Source organism: Leucoraja erinacea, chromosome 5 (assembly GCF_028641065.1).
Source record: "Leucoraja erinacea ecotype New England chromosome 5, Leri_hhj_1, whole genome shotgun sequence".
In the NCBI taxonomy this organism is placed as follows: domain Eukaryota; kingdom Metazoa; phylum Chordata; class Chondrichthyes; order Rajiformes; family Rajidae; genus Leucoraja; species Leucoraja erinaceus.
In genome coordinates, this window is record NC_073381.1 from 81,649,197 (window position 1) to 81,664,998 (window position 15,802).

General features: G+C 45.0%; 1 protein-coding gene across 1 annotated transcript; it reads left to right on the forward strand.

The window, feature by feature from the left end:
* Positions 1–8,971: 8,971 nt before the first annotated feature.
* zgc:153284 (uncharacterized protein LOC751696 homolog) lies at positions 8,972–15,124 on the forward strand. Its single transcript, XM_055636084.1, has 3 exons — positions 8,972–9,131; positions 12,279–12,446; positions 14,831–15,124. Exons 1-3 carry the CDS (start codon positions 9,087–9,089, stop codon positions 14,912–14,914), a joined length of 297 nt encoding a protein of 98 aa, XP_055492059.1. The 5' UTR covers positions 8,972–9,086; the 3' UTR covers positions 14,915–15,124.
* The last annotated feature ends 678 nt before the right edge of the window (positions 15,125–15,802 follow it).

A 15,802-nucleotide genomic window follows, 5' to 3' on the forward strand; every position in this document is an offset into this window, starting at 1 on the left:
CTAGGGGAAAATAAGTGTCGGCACAGACTTGAAGGGCCGAGATGGCCTGTTTCCGTGCTGTAATTGTTATATGGTTATATGGAGAGGGAGAGATAGATCAGCCATGATTGAATAGCGGAGTGGACTTGCTGCGCCGAATGGCCTAATTCTGCTCCTATCACATGAACTTGTGCAATCACAATCACAATTATCCTTTATTAGCCAAGTATGTTTTGTAATATACGAGGGATTTCATTTGCCAAGTCAGTCATTCAAATAAAAAGCAACGGAACACATAAAATACATTTTAACATAAACATCCACTACAGATTCAGATTCAGATTCAGATTCAATTTTAATTGTCATTGTCAGTGTACAGTACAGAGACAATGAAATGCCTCCTTCGCATTCCTCACTGTGATGGAAGGCAAAAAAAAATTCAAATCTCTTTCCTTAGCTCTTTCGTGGTCAGGGGCCTCGAGCCCTCCGTTGACGGGACGATCTTGACTCCAGTAGCCCGCTGCGTTTGGGCCCTCCGCATGGAGGCGATCAGCTCCTGCATCCGGGGGGATGTCAGCTCCCCTGCGTCGGACGATTGGACCCCGCGTCCGGGCTGGTCGAACCTCTGCGTCGTTGGAGCTCCCGACTAGCCTCTCCCGAGACTGCGAGCTCTTGATGCTCCAATCCGCAGGAGCGATCCCAGGCAATGGATTGGCTCCGATGTAAGTCCACGCCCCGCGGTGAGGCCCAAAAGTCAGTCTGAGGAGCCCTCCAGCTCCATCGATGGTAGGCCGCAGAGCGACCGGAGAATGCCATCCGAAAATTAATCGCATCTCCGGCAAGGTAAGAACCTGAAAAAACGTTTCCCCTGTCCCCTCCCCCTTCCCCCACATAAAACAAATCAGAAAACATTTACACAAACTTTTAACACACACTAAAAATGTTTAAAAAAAGATGAAAAAACAAGAGTGTTGGCGGGGCTGCCAATTGTGCAGCGCCCCTGGTAGTATTCTAAACAGGGACTTGGATGGAAAATACTAAGTGTACGATGGAGAGGGGAAAGGAGCAGGATGACGGAGGATGGGAGGAGTGGGTGACCTCTGCACACTACTTTTGGATTGGTCCTGTGAAGAAATGAGGGGGTACGTTGTGCCAGGTGGCTTTCCCTCTGAGCTGACGTATACGGTTCAATGGATCAAGACTTTAAGTTGACAAATTAACCTCCCATTTCCTTGCAGACTGAGAACAAATTTCATACATCAAGCCCTGCATCCGAATAGAGCAGAAGGACCAATGTACAAGTGCAATGATTCCTGCAATCAGGGAAACAGGCAGATAAGGTGGTTAAGAGGGCATATGGAATACTTGCCTTCATGAAGTCATGATGTGGCTCCATAGGCCTTTGGTTAAGCCACATTTGAAGTATTACTTGCAATTTTGGTCACCCCATTACAGGAAAGGTGTGGAGGCTTTGGAGGGTGTGCAGAGATTTATCAGATTAGAGGGTTTCAGATACAGGGGGAGGTTGACACAAAGTATTAGAATAACTCAGCAGGTCAGGCAACATCTCTGGAGAAAAAGGATAGGTGATGTGTCGGGTCACTCAGCACTGTATGTATATGTTTGGTTTAAACCAGCATCTGCAGTTCTTAGTTTCTACAGGGAGAGGTTGGATACACTTGGAATGTTTTCTCTGCCACATTGGAGGTTGAGGGGAGACATGATATCTCTATAATACTAAAACTCTTAGTCTTGTTTGTGGTTGTGTGTGTGTGTGTGTGTCAATATCTGGTTAATTCCTATTTTCTTCCAAGCGCTAGGCCACAGCCTTCCCACGTTCACATATTCTACTCACATTTTTCCCGTGGAGGCGATTCCCACCTATATATCTGAAGTTTTAAGTTTTAAAAACAGCCCGAAAAATCACCCTTTTCGGAACAAAACCCCAACTGATGTCACAATGCACTTGCAATGCAGGACGGGACGCTCCGGGAGGGACGGCACTCCAGCGCTCGTGCGGCGGCTGCCTGCACCCGACATCTGGAGGTGAGGATGGTGCCGCTGGGCCCTGGCTGGAGCCGAGCCTGGTGCTGGAGCTGGAGTGAGAGCCGAGCTCGGGGCTTGGGATGGGGCTGTGACACGAGGCCGAGAAAGAAGCCGCCACTGGAACCAAGGACGAGCCTGGGTCCGTGAGCAGGGACAAGCCCGGAGATTAACTTGCCTGCACTATAGCCCAGGTGGCGGCCCAGCTGACGGCTGGGGTCTACAGTCAGGGCCAGGTCGAGTACGAGAACCAGGCCGAGTTCTAGGCCCTGGCGCTGCTCTTTGACCTGGATAGGTCCCGGGGCAGGGAATGGGAGTGAGGGAAGGAGGGAAATGAGGAGGAGGGAGATGGGGTGATGGAGGGAGATGGGAGGGGGAAGGAGGTTGTTGAGGAGGGAGATGGGGAGGGATGGAGGAGGGAGATGCCCGCTCCCTATCTATCCTCACTCCCACCCTCTCTATCCCTTCCCTCTCAGCCCCCTTCCCTCTCTAGGGATGAAGAGGGAGGGTGAAGAGGAGGAGGAGTGAGTGCTGGGGGATGAGGAGAAACGAGCCACGCCTGCTGAGTTGGGGGTTATGCTTGGTGCTGCAATATTGCGTTGAGGGGGACAGGTGAGTGGTGGAATCTTGCAGATGGGTCTGCACTTTGTCTTTGTCTAATATAACATTATTAGAGTCATAGATAAGGTGGACAGTCCGAATCCTTCTCCCAGGGTGGAAATGTCCAACATTAGAGGGCATAGCTATAAGGTGAGAGGGGGAATGTTTAGGGACCTGCTGAGTTACTCCGGCACTTTGTGTCTCTTTTTGTAAACCAACATCTGCAGTTCATTGTGTGTCAGTTTCTCCAGCAGTTTGCTTTTTGCCTACATTCCAGCATTTGCAGTCTCTTGCGTGTCCAATTTGCTACTCCTAATTCTAGGTGGGGAGGGGAAAAATATAAAGAGAGAACATAATATATTTTGAATTACCTGACTCATCTAAATAAATTCAGTAGTTAACTTGTGAGATTAAGTGACTGGATGCGCCCTCTACTGGTTTAATTGTGAACCAAATAGATTCATTTCATGCAGATTGGAATTAGCCACAACAAATAATTAAATTCAAAATTGAGTCAAATTTGTTTGAAACCATTCCATTCTTCAGACAATCATTCTAACAGAAAGTTTGCTATTTTCAATTGATTTTTTACTAAAGATCATTTTATTTTTGAAAGTTTCAAAAGTATTTTACTTCTAAGAAAAAATAGATTTAAAAATAATAACTTATTTTGAGAATATTCACAAATGATATTACGGGTATTTGGTCTACATTATTCTCAAATTTCTACACACTTATTTAATGGAATGTTTTCACTATGATTTCTTTACTTATTTCAAAATATTTTTTCTCCAAAAATAATAGATGAATTAGCAATGGATAGTATATATTTGGAGAATATAACCCTTTAAATATTGCACCATTTACATTCCCAAAATATATAATGTTCGTTTCATTTTTACTGCAGTTTCTGTCAGTGAACCTACTTCTCCATCAGCAGATGCAGTATGAGACCCACTCTTTGCAGCATTTATGTAGGACAGATTACTTACGGTAAAATACACAGTGAACAATTGATCCCATACCTTCAATCACTTCTTCCATTCAGAGGTCATATACATTAAAACTAACAACAGCGTTTACTTAAGCTCCATATGGGAATAAAAAAACATTGTGTTTGGGACGTATAAAATACAATTTAATGATTAGCTTTTTCAATCTGAGTAAACAGACACATTTCCTGAAGCCTGTTTCTGGGGCTATTAGGGAACTGCATTTTAGTCACTTCCTCATTCTCAAAGTTTAAAAGTGAACTTTTGCCAGACTGCATGGAAACAAGCACAGGATCAGGCCACCAGCCATTTAATATGATCATGGCTGATCTATGCTGGCCTCAACAACGTGGAGTGGCATGGTGGCACGGTGGCTCAGTGGTAGTGTTGCTGCCATACAGCGCCAGAGACCCAGGTTTGATTCTGACCTTGGGTGCTGTATATACGGAGTTTGTACATTCTCCCCGATGTGATCCCTTCCCCTCCTTCAATATATCTGATGACCTGGACTCCATCATCTTTGTGTACAGAGAATTCCAGAGCTCCACTATCCTCTGAGAGGAGAACATTTGATCACCTCAGTTTTAGCGAGAGGCCTCTTATTTTGCAGCAAAGTTCCCTTGTTTGTGATACTCCCACACATGAGAACATCACAATACCTACCTTGTCCAACCCCCTTGGAATCTTATATGTTTGAATAAAGTCATCCTTTCCATGTTATAAACTTCGGGAAATACAGTTTAGTTTAGTTTATTGTCACTTGTACCAAGGTACAGTGAAAATCTTTTGTTGCGTGCTGACCAGCCAGTGGAAAGACAATACATGTTTACAATCGAGCCATCCGCAGTGTACAGATACATGATAAGGGAATATGGGTTTAGTGCAAGGTAAAGCCAGTAAAGTGCGATCGAAGATAGTTCGAGGGTCACCAATGAGGTAGATAGTAGTTGAGGGTCGCTCTCTAGAAACTGTTCCTGAATCTGGAACCCAACCTACAGACCCAAACTGTCCAGTCATTTGATCAAACAACCCTTTCATCCCAGTGGTTTGCCTGGTGCGTTTCTGCTGGTCTGCCTCCAAGCTACTACATCCTTTTTTTTCAGAGAAAGCTGTGCACCGCATTCACATTTGACAAAGCTTCCCTGTTCTTCAATTCTAAACTGCAGTTTGCATTTTTAACCATTTGTTGGACCAGCTTGCTAACTTGTTTTGTGATTTATACACCGGATCCCTCTGAACTTCATTCATTTACACCCTCTCAATTAAACTGGAAAGAGTGCAGAGAAACTTTACCTTGATGAGTTACATGGGAGGAGTCAAAGGAAATGTTGTTGAGGGTAAGGACCAGCTCTGCTAGACTTAGACCCTTTATTTGTCATTCAGACCTTTCAGTCTGAACTAAATGTCGTTGCCTGCAGCCATACATGTAATAATAAACAGCAAAACACACAATAAACACAAATTAACATCCACCACAGTGAGTTCACCAGGCACCACCTCATCTGTGATGGAGGCAAAAATCTTAGGGTTACTGTCTCTTCCCTCCTCTTCTCCCTCTGCGCTGAGGCGATACCCCACCGGGCGATGGCAAGTCCGTCCCGCGGCTCACCGAGCTCCACGAACGGGCCGGTTTAAGCTCCGCGGCCCGGGGTGGTCGAAGCTGCCGCCCTCCAGTCCAGCGGACGCAGCTGTTGCCGCGGGAGCTCCGGAAAACAGGCACCAGCCTGTGACCTGTGAGCTCCCGACGATGTCGTCCACTGACCCGCGGCCGAACCCCGGATTCAGGTCGCCGCCGCCAGAACGCCGCCTCAGCAGAGGAGAATATTAGTAGTAGACGGGGATTGGTTGGTTCTGCCGTCGAGGAAGAAACGGAGGGCTTTAACACTCTCCTGGTGGGGGATGGAGGTGTAGAATGACTGGACATCCATAGTTAAGATGAGGGAGTGGGGGCCTGGAAAACGGAAGTCATGAAGGAGATGAAGAGCGTGTGAGGTGTCTTGGACATAGGTGGGGAGGGAGCAGAGTGTTGCAGAGTGAGCGGAGGGCTGTACGTTCAGGGGGGAAGAGGTTAGAGTGAGGAAGGGGAGTGGTTGATGTCCCGCCGGCAGTTTAAAATGAAAAGGCCTAAAGCAGGTAGATGCCAAATGTTACCGTTCACCTTTATGGTAAATTCAATGCTTTAATATCTCTAGTGAATAGATTATACTTTTACTATAATATTACTATAATACCCCAAGCAGGAACTTCCGCCTATTATAGGCATGCTACCTCCCTCATCCCCAGACACACACACATTTAGGGCAGCACAGTGGCACAGTGGTAGAGTTGCTGCCTTAGAACGCCAGAGGCCTGGGTTTGATCCAGACTGCGGGTGATGTCTGTACATTTGTACATTCTCCCTGTGACCGCAAAGGAATGGATGAGAAAGTGGGATAACATAGAACTAGTGTGAACAGGTGATCAGTCGCTGGGGTGAACTTGGTGGGCCAAAGGGCCTGTTTCCATCCATGCTATATCCTTAAACTGAACTAAGCTGAACTAAACTAAATTAAACTAAACTAAGCTACAGAGAAAATGTAGATAAAGAAAAAGTGCAAGGGCTGCAATGAGGTAGGCTGGGAGATCAGGTCCACACCCTTAGCTTAAGAGAGGTTTGTTCATTAATCTAATAACAATGGGGAATCAGCTGTTCCTGAATCCATGGGTATATGCTCTCCCTTAAGGAATATCGGTACACTCCTGTGGGAATGGTGAAGTGCTGACACTTTTGAAAAATATAAAAGTGGATAAATCTCCAGGTCCTGACAAGATATTCCCTAGGACAATGAGGGAAGTTAGTGTAGAAATAGCAGGGGCTATGACAGAAATATTTCAAATGTCATTAGAAACAGGAATGGTGCCGGAGGATTGGCGTACTGTGCATGTTGTTCCATTGTTTAAAAATGGTTCTAAGAATAAACCTAGCAATTATAGACCTGTTAGTTTGACATCAGTGGTGGGAACATTAATGGAAAGGATAGAGAGATAATATATATAATCATCTGGATAAACAGGGTTTGATTAGGAACAGTCAACATGGATTTGTGCCTGGAAGGTCATGTTTGACTAATCTTCTTGAATTTTTTGAATAGGTTACTAGGGAAATTTATGAGGGTAAAGCGGTGGATGTTGTCTATACGGACTTCAGTAAGGCCTTTGACAAGGTTCCTCATGGAAGGTTGGTTAAGAAGGTTCAATTGTTGGGTATTAATAGTGGAGTACCAAGATGGATTCAACAGTGGCTGAATGGGAGATACCAGAGAGTAATGGTGGATAACTGTTTGTCAGGTTGGAGGCCGGTGACTAGTGGGGTGCCTCAGTGTTGGGTCCATTGTTGTTTGTCATATACATCAATGATCTGGATAATGGTGTGGTAAATTGGATTAGTAAGTATGCAGATGACACTAAGATAGGTGGTGTTGTGGATAATGAAGTCGATTTTCAAAGTCTACAGAGAGATTGAGGCCATTTGGAAGAGTGAGCTGAAAGATGGCAGATGGAGTTTAATGCTGATAAGTGTGAGGTGCTACATCTTGGCAGGACAAATCAAAATAGGATGTACATGGTAAATGGTAGCGAATTGAGGAATGCAGTTGAACAGAGGGATCTAGGAATAACTGTGCATAGTTCCCTGAAGGTGGAATCTCATGTAGATAGGGTGGTAAAGAAAGCTTTTGGTGTGCTGGCCTTTATGAATCAGAGCATTGAGTATAGAAGTTGGGATGTAATGTTAAAATTGTACAAGGCATTGGTGGGGCTTTAAGACTCTAAGACAAAGAGTCGGAGCTTCTACCAGCCCGCATGTGGACATCGGGAGCCGCGACCTCCGGGGAGGGAGCAGCCGTTCCAGGCACTCCAATCCGCTGAGGAGTGTTTCTCCCGATGCCGGAGCTCCATCATCCGGCAAGAGGGCCTGAAAACATCGGACCGACTGCGGAGGCCACAAATAGGCCCCGACCTCGGGTGATCACAGAGGAAGAGGACTGAACTTTCTAGTGCCTTTCCCCACAGTAGAAAATTCTGATTCTGCTGTGGGGGGACGTTCATGTTAAATTCTATAATGTGTTGTGTCATTTTTATTTTTTTAATTTTTCTATGGATGTACGGAAACCTAATTATTTCTTCTATGTAAAGCACTTTGGTTTCAACGTGCTATATAAATACAATTTATTTACTTACTTACTTACTAATAAAGAAGACTGCAGTGGCATGCTATCTGAACAGATTAAATGCACACATACAATCGTCAAACTCAGGTATGATAGAGCCATGGGGAATATATCGAGTTTCGAATATACGTAGTTCCATGGACATGGTCCACTGTCCACAATGGGGTAGAGGTGAATCAGACAGTACCCTAGCTTCAGAAGCCTGATAACAGAGGGGAAGAAGCAGTTCCTGAGTCTAGTGATGCATGATTTCTAGCTTCTGTACCTTCTGCTGGATGGGAGCAAGGAGAAGGAAGGACCAGGCTGGGACAAGTCCTTGCTTATGCTGGCTGCTTTTCCAAGACTGCGTGAAGTGTAGATGGAGTCAATGGTGGGAAGTCTGGTCCGTGATAGACTGGGCTGCATCTACAACTCCCTGCAATTTCATGCAGTCATTATGTTCAGCATCCAGGACATTGTGGGTCGAATGACCTGCTCCTGTGCTGTTCTATGTTTAAAAAGACATTTGGATGGCACAGTTGCTGCCTTGGAGCACCAGAGACCCGGGTTCAATCCTGACTACAGGTGCTGTCTGTACAAAGTTTGTACGTTCTCCTCGAGACTTTGTGGGTTTTCTCCAGGTGCTCTGGTTTCCTTTCACATTCCAAAGACCTGCAGGTTTGTAGGTTAATCCATCTCTGCAAATTATAAACTGTTCCTAGTGTGTAGGATAGTGCTAGTGTATGGGGTGTTTGCTGGTCGTAGCACACTCGGTGGGCGGAGGACCTGTTTCCACCCTGTATCTCTAAAGTCTAAAGTCAAAAGTAAACTAAACAAGCTGGGATTATTCTAATGGAGATAGCACCACAATGACTGATTCAGGCTGAGTGTGTACACATATTCTATCCTTCAGCCAATGATTCATTTTGCATTGGGACCTTCAATGAAAGGTCAGTTGCAGATAGCACTAACTACATTAAAGACCCACTCACCCTTCCGAACGTGAAGCCTCAGATATTTGGAGAATGTTGGATTGAAGCAAAACATAAGTTTTTAAAGCCCCCTGTGTTTGTAGCGCTGAGATCATATGGTTCGGTAAAAGCGAGTTTGGTGTTTTAAAGTTGAGAATGCGCCGACAATTGCCTTACCACCTCTTTGCCATATTCAACAATGCAAATGACTTGCTTACGTTGTACTCTGCGATTTGGAAACAGGAAGAAGGGCGAGGCTGCCTTCAGTGTTAAAGTCTTGGTTAATCTGTCTGTGGGACTCGCCAAACTGCACCATGTGTATCGTCATTTACTACAGCAGCATTACTGCAACGACCTCGGTATGTACCGCATTATTTAAACAACAAAACAACACTTTCTATCGGTATTTCCCCCGATTGCCAGGTATTGGAATTTAAATTCAGTGTCGACTCTGAATGACTGCAAACAGTGCGATTTCACTCGCATTGAGACCTACATACCTGGAATATTCTCTGTGAGAGTGAGTGTGAGTGTGGCGGATAAGTGTCCGGTGAAATGTTGAACGTTGTGTAAAATGTTAGAATTGGGGAAATGTAGCAGCGAAGTTGCATCCAACGTTAACATCTGCTAAACAAAAGGCAGTCAGTTAGAACTCAATGAAAGATAAGCGACCAGGAGCCTCAGTGAAATATGGTTTAGTTATGCATTGACATCATATAATGTTAACCCGTGATTTTGAGGCCGCTGCGATGACCTGAATCGAGATTTACCATGTATTGTGCCTTCCTTATTTTTGGCTGGGGCGCTTTGGTGAGAAGTTGCAATGTGGAGTGTTTAGAATGAGTAACTCAAGTTAACTTTTTTTTCAAATGAACACAAAATATAAACTTAGATTTCCCTCTGCACTTTTTTTGTTTAAAGTCTGCTGTTGAATCTTTAATCACTTCGGGAAATCGGCTGAATTTTTTTGGGAAATAAAAATGAGTTTCTAAGAGGGTTTGGGTGGATCAGTTGCTGCGATTTAACGAGCCAGATTATTGCGAGGTAACTTTGGGGGCGGGGGGACCGTTCACAGCGACGCTTGGTCACAGGGCGAGGTTTTGAGGTGGGAAGTAAAACCTGTCTGTGGGACTCGCCAAACTGCACCATGTCTATCATGTGATAGGTAGGGACCTCTTTGCCAGGGACTAGGGAGCGGCGAGTTCACCTGGTTGCAGACGGTTCCAGTACTGGAGAGATCTGGGTGGAAGAAATGGAAGCTGGTCACAAAATGCTGGAGTAACTCAGCCGGTCAAGAGTGTTTTATTGTCATGTATCCCAGATAGAACAATTACATTCTTACTTGCAGCAGCACAACAGAATATGTAAATATAGTACACTGTAAACAATATAAATAAACGAGAGAGAAGGCCAGGCAGTATCTCTGGAGAAAAGGAATAGGTGGCGTTTTCGGTCGAGAACATTCAGGCTGAGAGACGGGAGAACTCCCCTGTATCTGTACCTAGACATTTGTATCTGTACAGTATCTGTACCTAGATATGGCTGGATTGTAATCATGTATTGTCTTTCCGCTGACTGGATGGCACGCAACTAACGATTTCACTGTACCTCGGTACACGTGACAATAAACAAAAGTGGAGAGGGAAACTCGAGGTATGAAAAGGTACAGAATAATTCAGGATGGCCAAGGAAAGGTGGAGCCCACAAGGGTCCAATGTTGGCTGTGGAAGAGGGATTCGGAGGGATGAAAACAGGGTAGCTAGCAGGATGACTACGATAGGGGAGGGACGGAGAGGGAGGGAATGCGGGGGTACTTGAATTTACAGAAATCATCATACATACCGCTGGGATGTAAGGTGGCCAAGCGAAATATGAGAGGCTGTTTGGTGATCTCACCTGGTTGCTGACCCAAAGTTCTAGTACTGGGGTGAGGAGAAGTTTAGTTTAGAGATACAGCATGGACACAGGCCCTTCGGCCCACCGACCAGCAATCCAGCACATTAACACCATCCCACACTAGGGACATTTTTTTACATTTCTACCAAGCCAATTAATTTACAAACCTGTACGTCTTTGGAATGTGGGTGGAAATTGAAGTTCTTGGAGAAAACCCACGCAGTCACAGGGAGAACGTACAAACTCAGTACAGACAGCACCCATAGTCAGGATTGAACCTGGGTCTCTGGCGCTGTAAGACAGCAACTCTACTGCTGTGCCACCGGCTGGATGGAAGAAATTAATCTCTTTGCTGTTTTCCCTCACCACCCCCTTGCAATTTCGCAGAGATGCTTGATTATGGAGGAGATGGTTTTGGCCAAGGAGAAATTTACAGAGTGCCAATTGACCTACAAACCCACACGTCTCTAGGGTGTGGGAGGAAACTGGAGTACAACATTTAAAAAAACATTTGGACAGGTACTTGACTTGGTATTGAGGCATAAGGGCCAAATGCAGGTCGGTGGGACCAGTGTAGATGAGGCATGTTGATCGGCACGAGCAAGTTGGGCCAAAGGGTCTGTTTCCGTGGCTTAAGTCCTGGAGATAACCAACACGTTACCAGGGAGAATGTGCACACAGAGCACCTGAGGTCAGGATCGAACCTGATCTCTGTTGCTGTGAGTCAGCAGTTCTATGAACTGCACCACTGTGCCACCATATTTGATTTACAACTCGTCCTGGTTCAGCTGCAAGGTGAAACATTTGACTCTGCTTCTTTCTCCACAGATGCTGCCTGTCCTGTTGAGCATTCGATTATTATTTCCAGCGATGGAATTTGGGGATGCAGGCTGGGAATATAGAAACAGTGGTGGGATTGAGAGAATGGGCAGAGCTGGATTCATCAGGACCCTTTGGGCACTAGCCCATGAAGTCTTGCCAAGTGAAAGAAGAAAACAGGAACTGCACATTCTGATTTACAAAAAACGACACAAAGTGCTGGGTTAAATCAATGGGTCAGGCAGAACCTCTGGAGAACTCAGACGGGAGAGATCAGCACCCACCCAGTGAGGTAGAAACCCAATCACTGGGATTTCTGAATAATTGGGGAGATGATTATTCGTTGCATGTGTATATACCAGTCTCACCCATCTCACTCCCTCTTCTTCCCTCTCCCATCAAGCAGGAGGTACAAAGGTTTCACAATGCAAACCTCCAGATTCGGGCACAGTTCTTTCCTAGCTGCTATCAGGCAACTGAACTATACTCTCATCAGCGAGAACTATCTTTAATTGGATGTTATCGAACATTAACTTGCACTGGCTTGGTTTAACTTGAATGGCGTGATTGTAATCATGTATTGTCTTTCCGCTGACGGATTAGCAGACAACATAAGCTCTTCACTGTACCTCGGTACATGTGACAATAAACTAAACTAATCATGTCAAAAATGACGTGTTAATAAACCGTGACTTTTTTTTTAAATGATCTTTTGTATTTCTAAGTATATTGATTACATTGATAATAATCATAATTGTTAATCAAATTTATTTTCATGGACATTTTTGCAGTTGGATAAACACCAGTTATACATTTTTAATAGACTGGATGGAATGAAGATAAAATACCGTTTGTTGGATCTAGCACAAGATTCCAAACTGAAAGATGAAATGCGAAGCAAAATAGGCAACCCCGATGCACAGATTCCTCAAATATTTAACGGCGACCACTACTGTGGGGTAAGTTGATAGAATGCAAACGCTTTTCACTGTACCTTAGTATACATGATGAATAAACCTAAGGTATGGTGGCGCAGCGGTAGAGTTGCTGCCTTACAGCACTTGCAGTGCCAGAGACCCAGGTTGGATCCAGACTTCGGGTGCTGTCTGTACGGAGTTTGTACGTTCTCCCCGTGCCCTGCGTGGGTTTTCCCTGAGATCTTCGGTTTCCTCCCACACTCCACAGACGTACAGTTATGTAGGTAAATTGGCTTGGTAAATATTAAAATTGTCCTGAGTGTGTGCAGGGTAGTGTTAGTGTGCGGGGATCGCTGGTAGGCGCGGACTCGGTGGGCGGAAGGGCCTGTTTCCGCGCTGTATTTCGAAACTAAACTAAGGCACCTCCCTTGAATTACCTTGTTATCATAATAATAAAAACATGATCACAATTTCGTTATTCACACAATGTCTTTCACTATTTTAGTTTGGAGATGCAGTATAGAAACAGGCACCTCGATCCACTGAGTCCATGCCGACTATCACGCCTGTTCACACTAGTTCTATGTTATTCCACTTTTTGCACCCTCTTCCTGCACACGAGGTGCAATTTATAGAGACCTATTAACCTACAAACTCACTCATTTTTTGGATGTGGGAGGAAACCAGAACGCTCAGTGGTTGCAGAGAGAACTTGCAAACTCCACACAGACAGCACCTGTGTTCAGTAAGTTCCTAAACCATCTAGACCAAGTAATTACAAATGATAATCAGCTGTGGAGATGTGATCACAACTGGTTTAGTTTAGAGAAGCAGGTCCTTCGGACCACCGAGTCCACACTGACCAGCGATCTCCGTATATTAGCACTATCCTACACGCTAGGGACAATTTACAATTTTTTACTGAAGCCAATTAACCGACAAACTGTACGACATTGTGGGAAGAAACCGGAGCACCTGGGGAAAACTCACGCAGACACGGGAAGAATGTACAAACCTCGTACAGACAGACCCCATAATCAGGATCAAACCTGGGTCTCGGGCGCTGTAAGACACCAACCCAACCGCTGTGCCGCAACTGTTAACTTGAGAGGAGTTGGTTCTTGGAGGAAATCTCAATAACATGGGGATTTGGATTTGAAGATTAGCGAGTGGAGAATTTCTCTTCACTAATAGAGTACTGGTGAGCCTGGGGCTTTTACAAAGAAAAGTAACTAGATGAGCTGTAATCTACAAGGCTACATGTGAGAATTGAGAGCACCTTTTTTTTTAATGAGGGGACAAATGTAGCCAGTATTTGTACTGCTGACTGGAAATACCACTGAATGTGTTGAACAAGGGGAGCATTGTGATTTACCATAGAACATAAAACAGTGCAGCACAAGAAAAGGCCCTTCAACTAGGGTTGTCAACTTTCTCACTCCCAAATAAGTGACATGGGGTCAAAATACAGGACACATTCCCAATGGCAATTAGTTGACCGACTCGGCCATGGCTGGCTGAATGATGAGTTGGCCTGGGTGCTGGACTGCACACAAAGCCCAGCCGGCGGGGCAGCTGAGGAGTTTTGGCCCGCGCAACGTCGCGCGCAAAGTCTGGCACCCCATCCAACTCGTGAACCAATGGTCGGCCATGAGAAAGGAGGGTGTTGGTGGTGTCGGCGGTAAACAAAGCTCCGAAGCTGGCCGGGCTGCCGACCAAAGAGGCCACGGGCGAGGCGCTGCTGCTGCACTGCGTGGGTTGCACTAAGTCAGGACGGGTGAGGCGGAGGCCGGATGCGGCACTCCGACCCGACAGTCCCCTCGACCCGAGTGTAGCAGTCAAATACGGGACAAGGGCGGTCCCATACGGGACAAACCAATTTAGCCCAAAAAAAGGGATGTCCCGGCTAATATGGGACAGTTGGCAACCCTACCTTCAGCCCACAGTGTCTGTGCCAAATATAATGCCAAGACCAACTCTTGTCTGCCTGCACATAATCCAAATCTCTCCAATCCCTGCATATCCAAAAGTCTCTTAAGTGACACTATCAGATCTGCCTCAATCCAAACACTCTGTATTAAAAAAAACTTGCCACACACTCCTCCTTTTAACTCTGCTTCTCTTACGTTAAAGCTATGCCCTCTAATACCTTTTGTTTCCACCCAGGGGGAAAATGTTCTGACTATCCACCCAATCTCTGCGTCTCATAATTAATTAACCATGTTACCATTTCCCTTCAAGTCGGTTTTCCAGCACCTTGGAATTTATTTGGGTGAGTTAGCTGTATGTTGGCTCTCTCATTCGGTACCTATCCATCTTGTAGATTTCTGTGATAAATGGAAGTCGTGAATGTTGCAAAGAATGATACATTAGGGAAGAAAAGGGTGAGTGAAAATTAAACTGCATATTCTTTTTTTTCTTTCCAGGATTATGCGGCCTTTGAACAGGCTGTGGAATGCGAGATGATAGAAAAATTTTTAAAGTTGGAGTCTGCCCAACAACAGAAATGATACACCAACAAATAATAATTTGCAGATTTCCTTGCCAAGTATTTTTGTTCTGAGAGTCTATCTGCCCAAGTCTACCAGAGGCAAGCTTTTTTTTAAACTAAAATTTTGGGCAATCCTGCAGTTCTTCCTTATTTGAAAATTAACAGTTGAAAGTATTGATACTCGATATTAAATTGTGAAACATGCAAACAAATAAATTACTTAAATCTTTCCTTTTTAATGATTGCTTATTTTTACAGAGGCTGAGGACAACCTGTATTTGTTTAAGCAAAACAGTTCACACCATAGTTAAAATGGCCTTCATCAAACAGAGTATTGAGTATAGAAGGTGTGAGGTCATGTTGCAATTGTATAAGATGTTGATGAGGCCACAATTAGAATATTGTGTTCAGTTCTGAGCACCGTGTTATAGGAAAAATGTTGTCAAGCCAGAAAGGTTACAGAGAAAATTTACGAGGATGTTGCCAGGACTGGAGGGCGTGAGCTACAGGGAGAGGTTAAGTAGGCTGGGTCTCCATTCCATGGAGGGCAGGAGGATGAGGGGAGATCTTATGGAGGTGTATAAGATCATGAAAATGATAGATCGGTTGGATGCACAGTCTCTTGCCCAGAGTAGGTGAATTGAGGACCAGAAGACATAAGTTTAAGGTGAAGGGGAAAAGATTTAATAGGAATCTGAGGAGTAATCTTTTCCACACAATGGGTGGTGGGTGTATGGAACAACCTACCAGAGGAGGTAGTTGAGGCAGGGACTATCCCAACATTAAAAACAAATCAGTTATACAGGTACATGGATAGGACAGGTTTGGAGGGATATGGACCAAATGCTGGCAGTTGGGACATGTTGGCGTGTTTGCAAGTTGGGCCAAAGGGCCTGTTTCCACACTG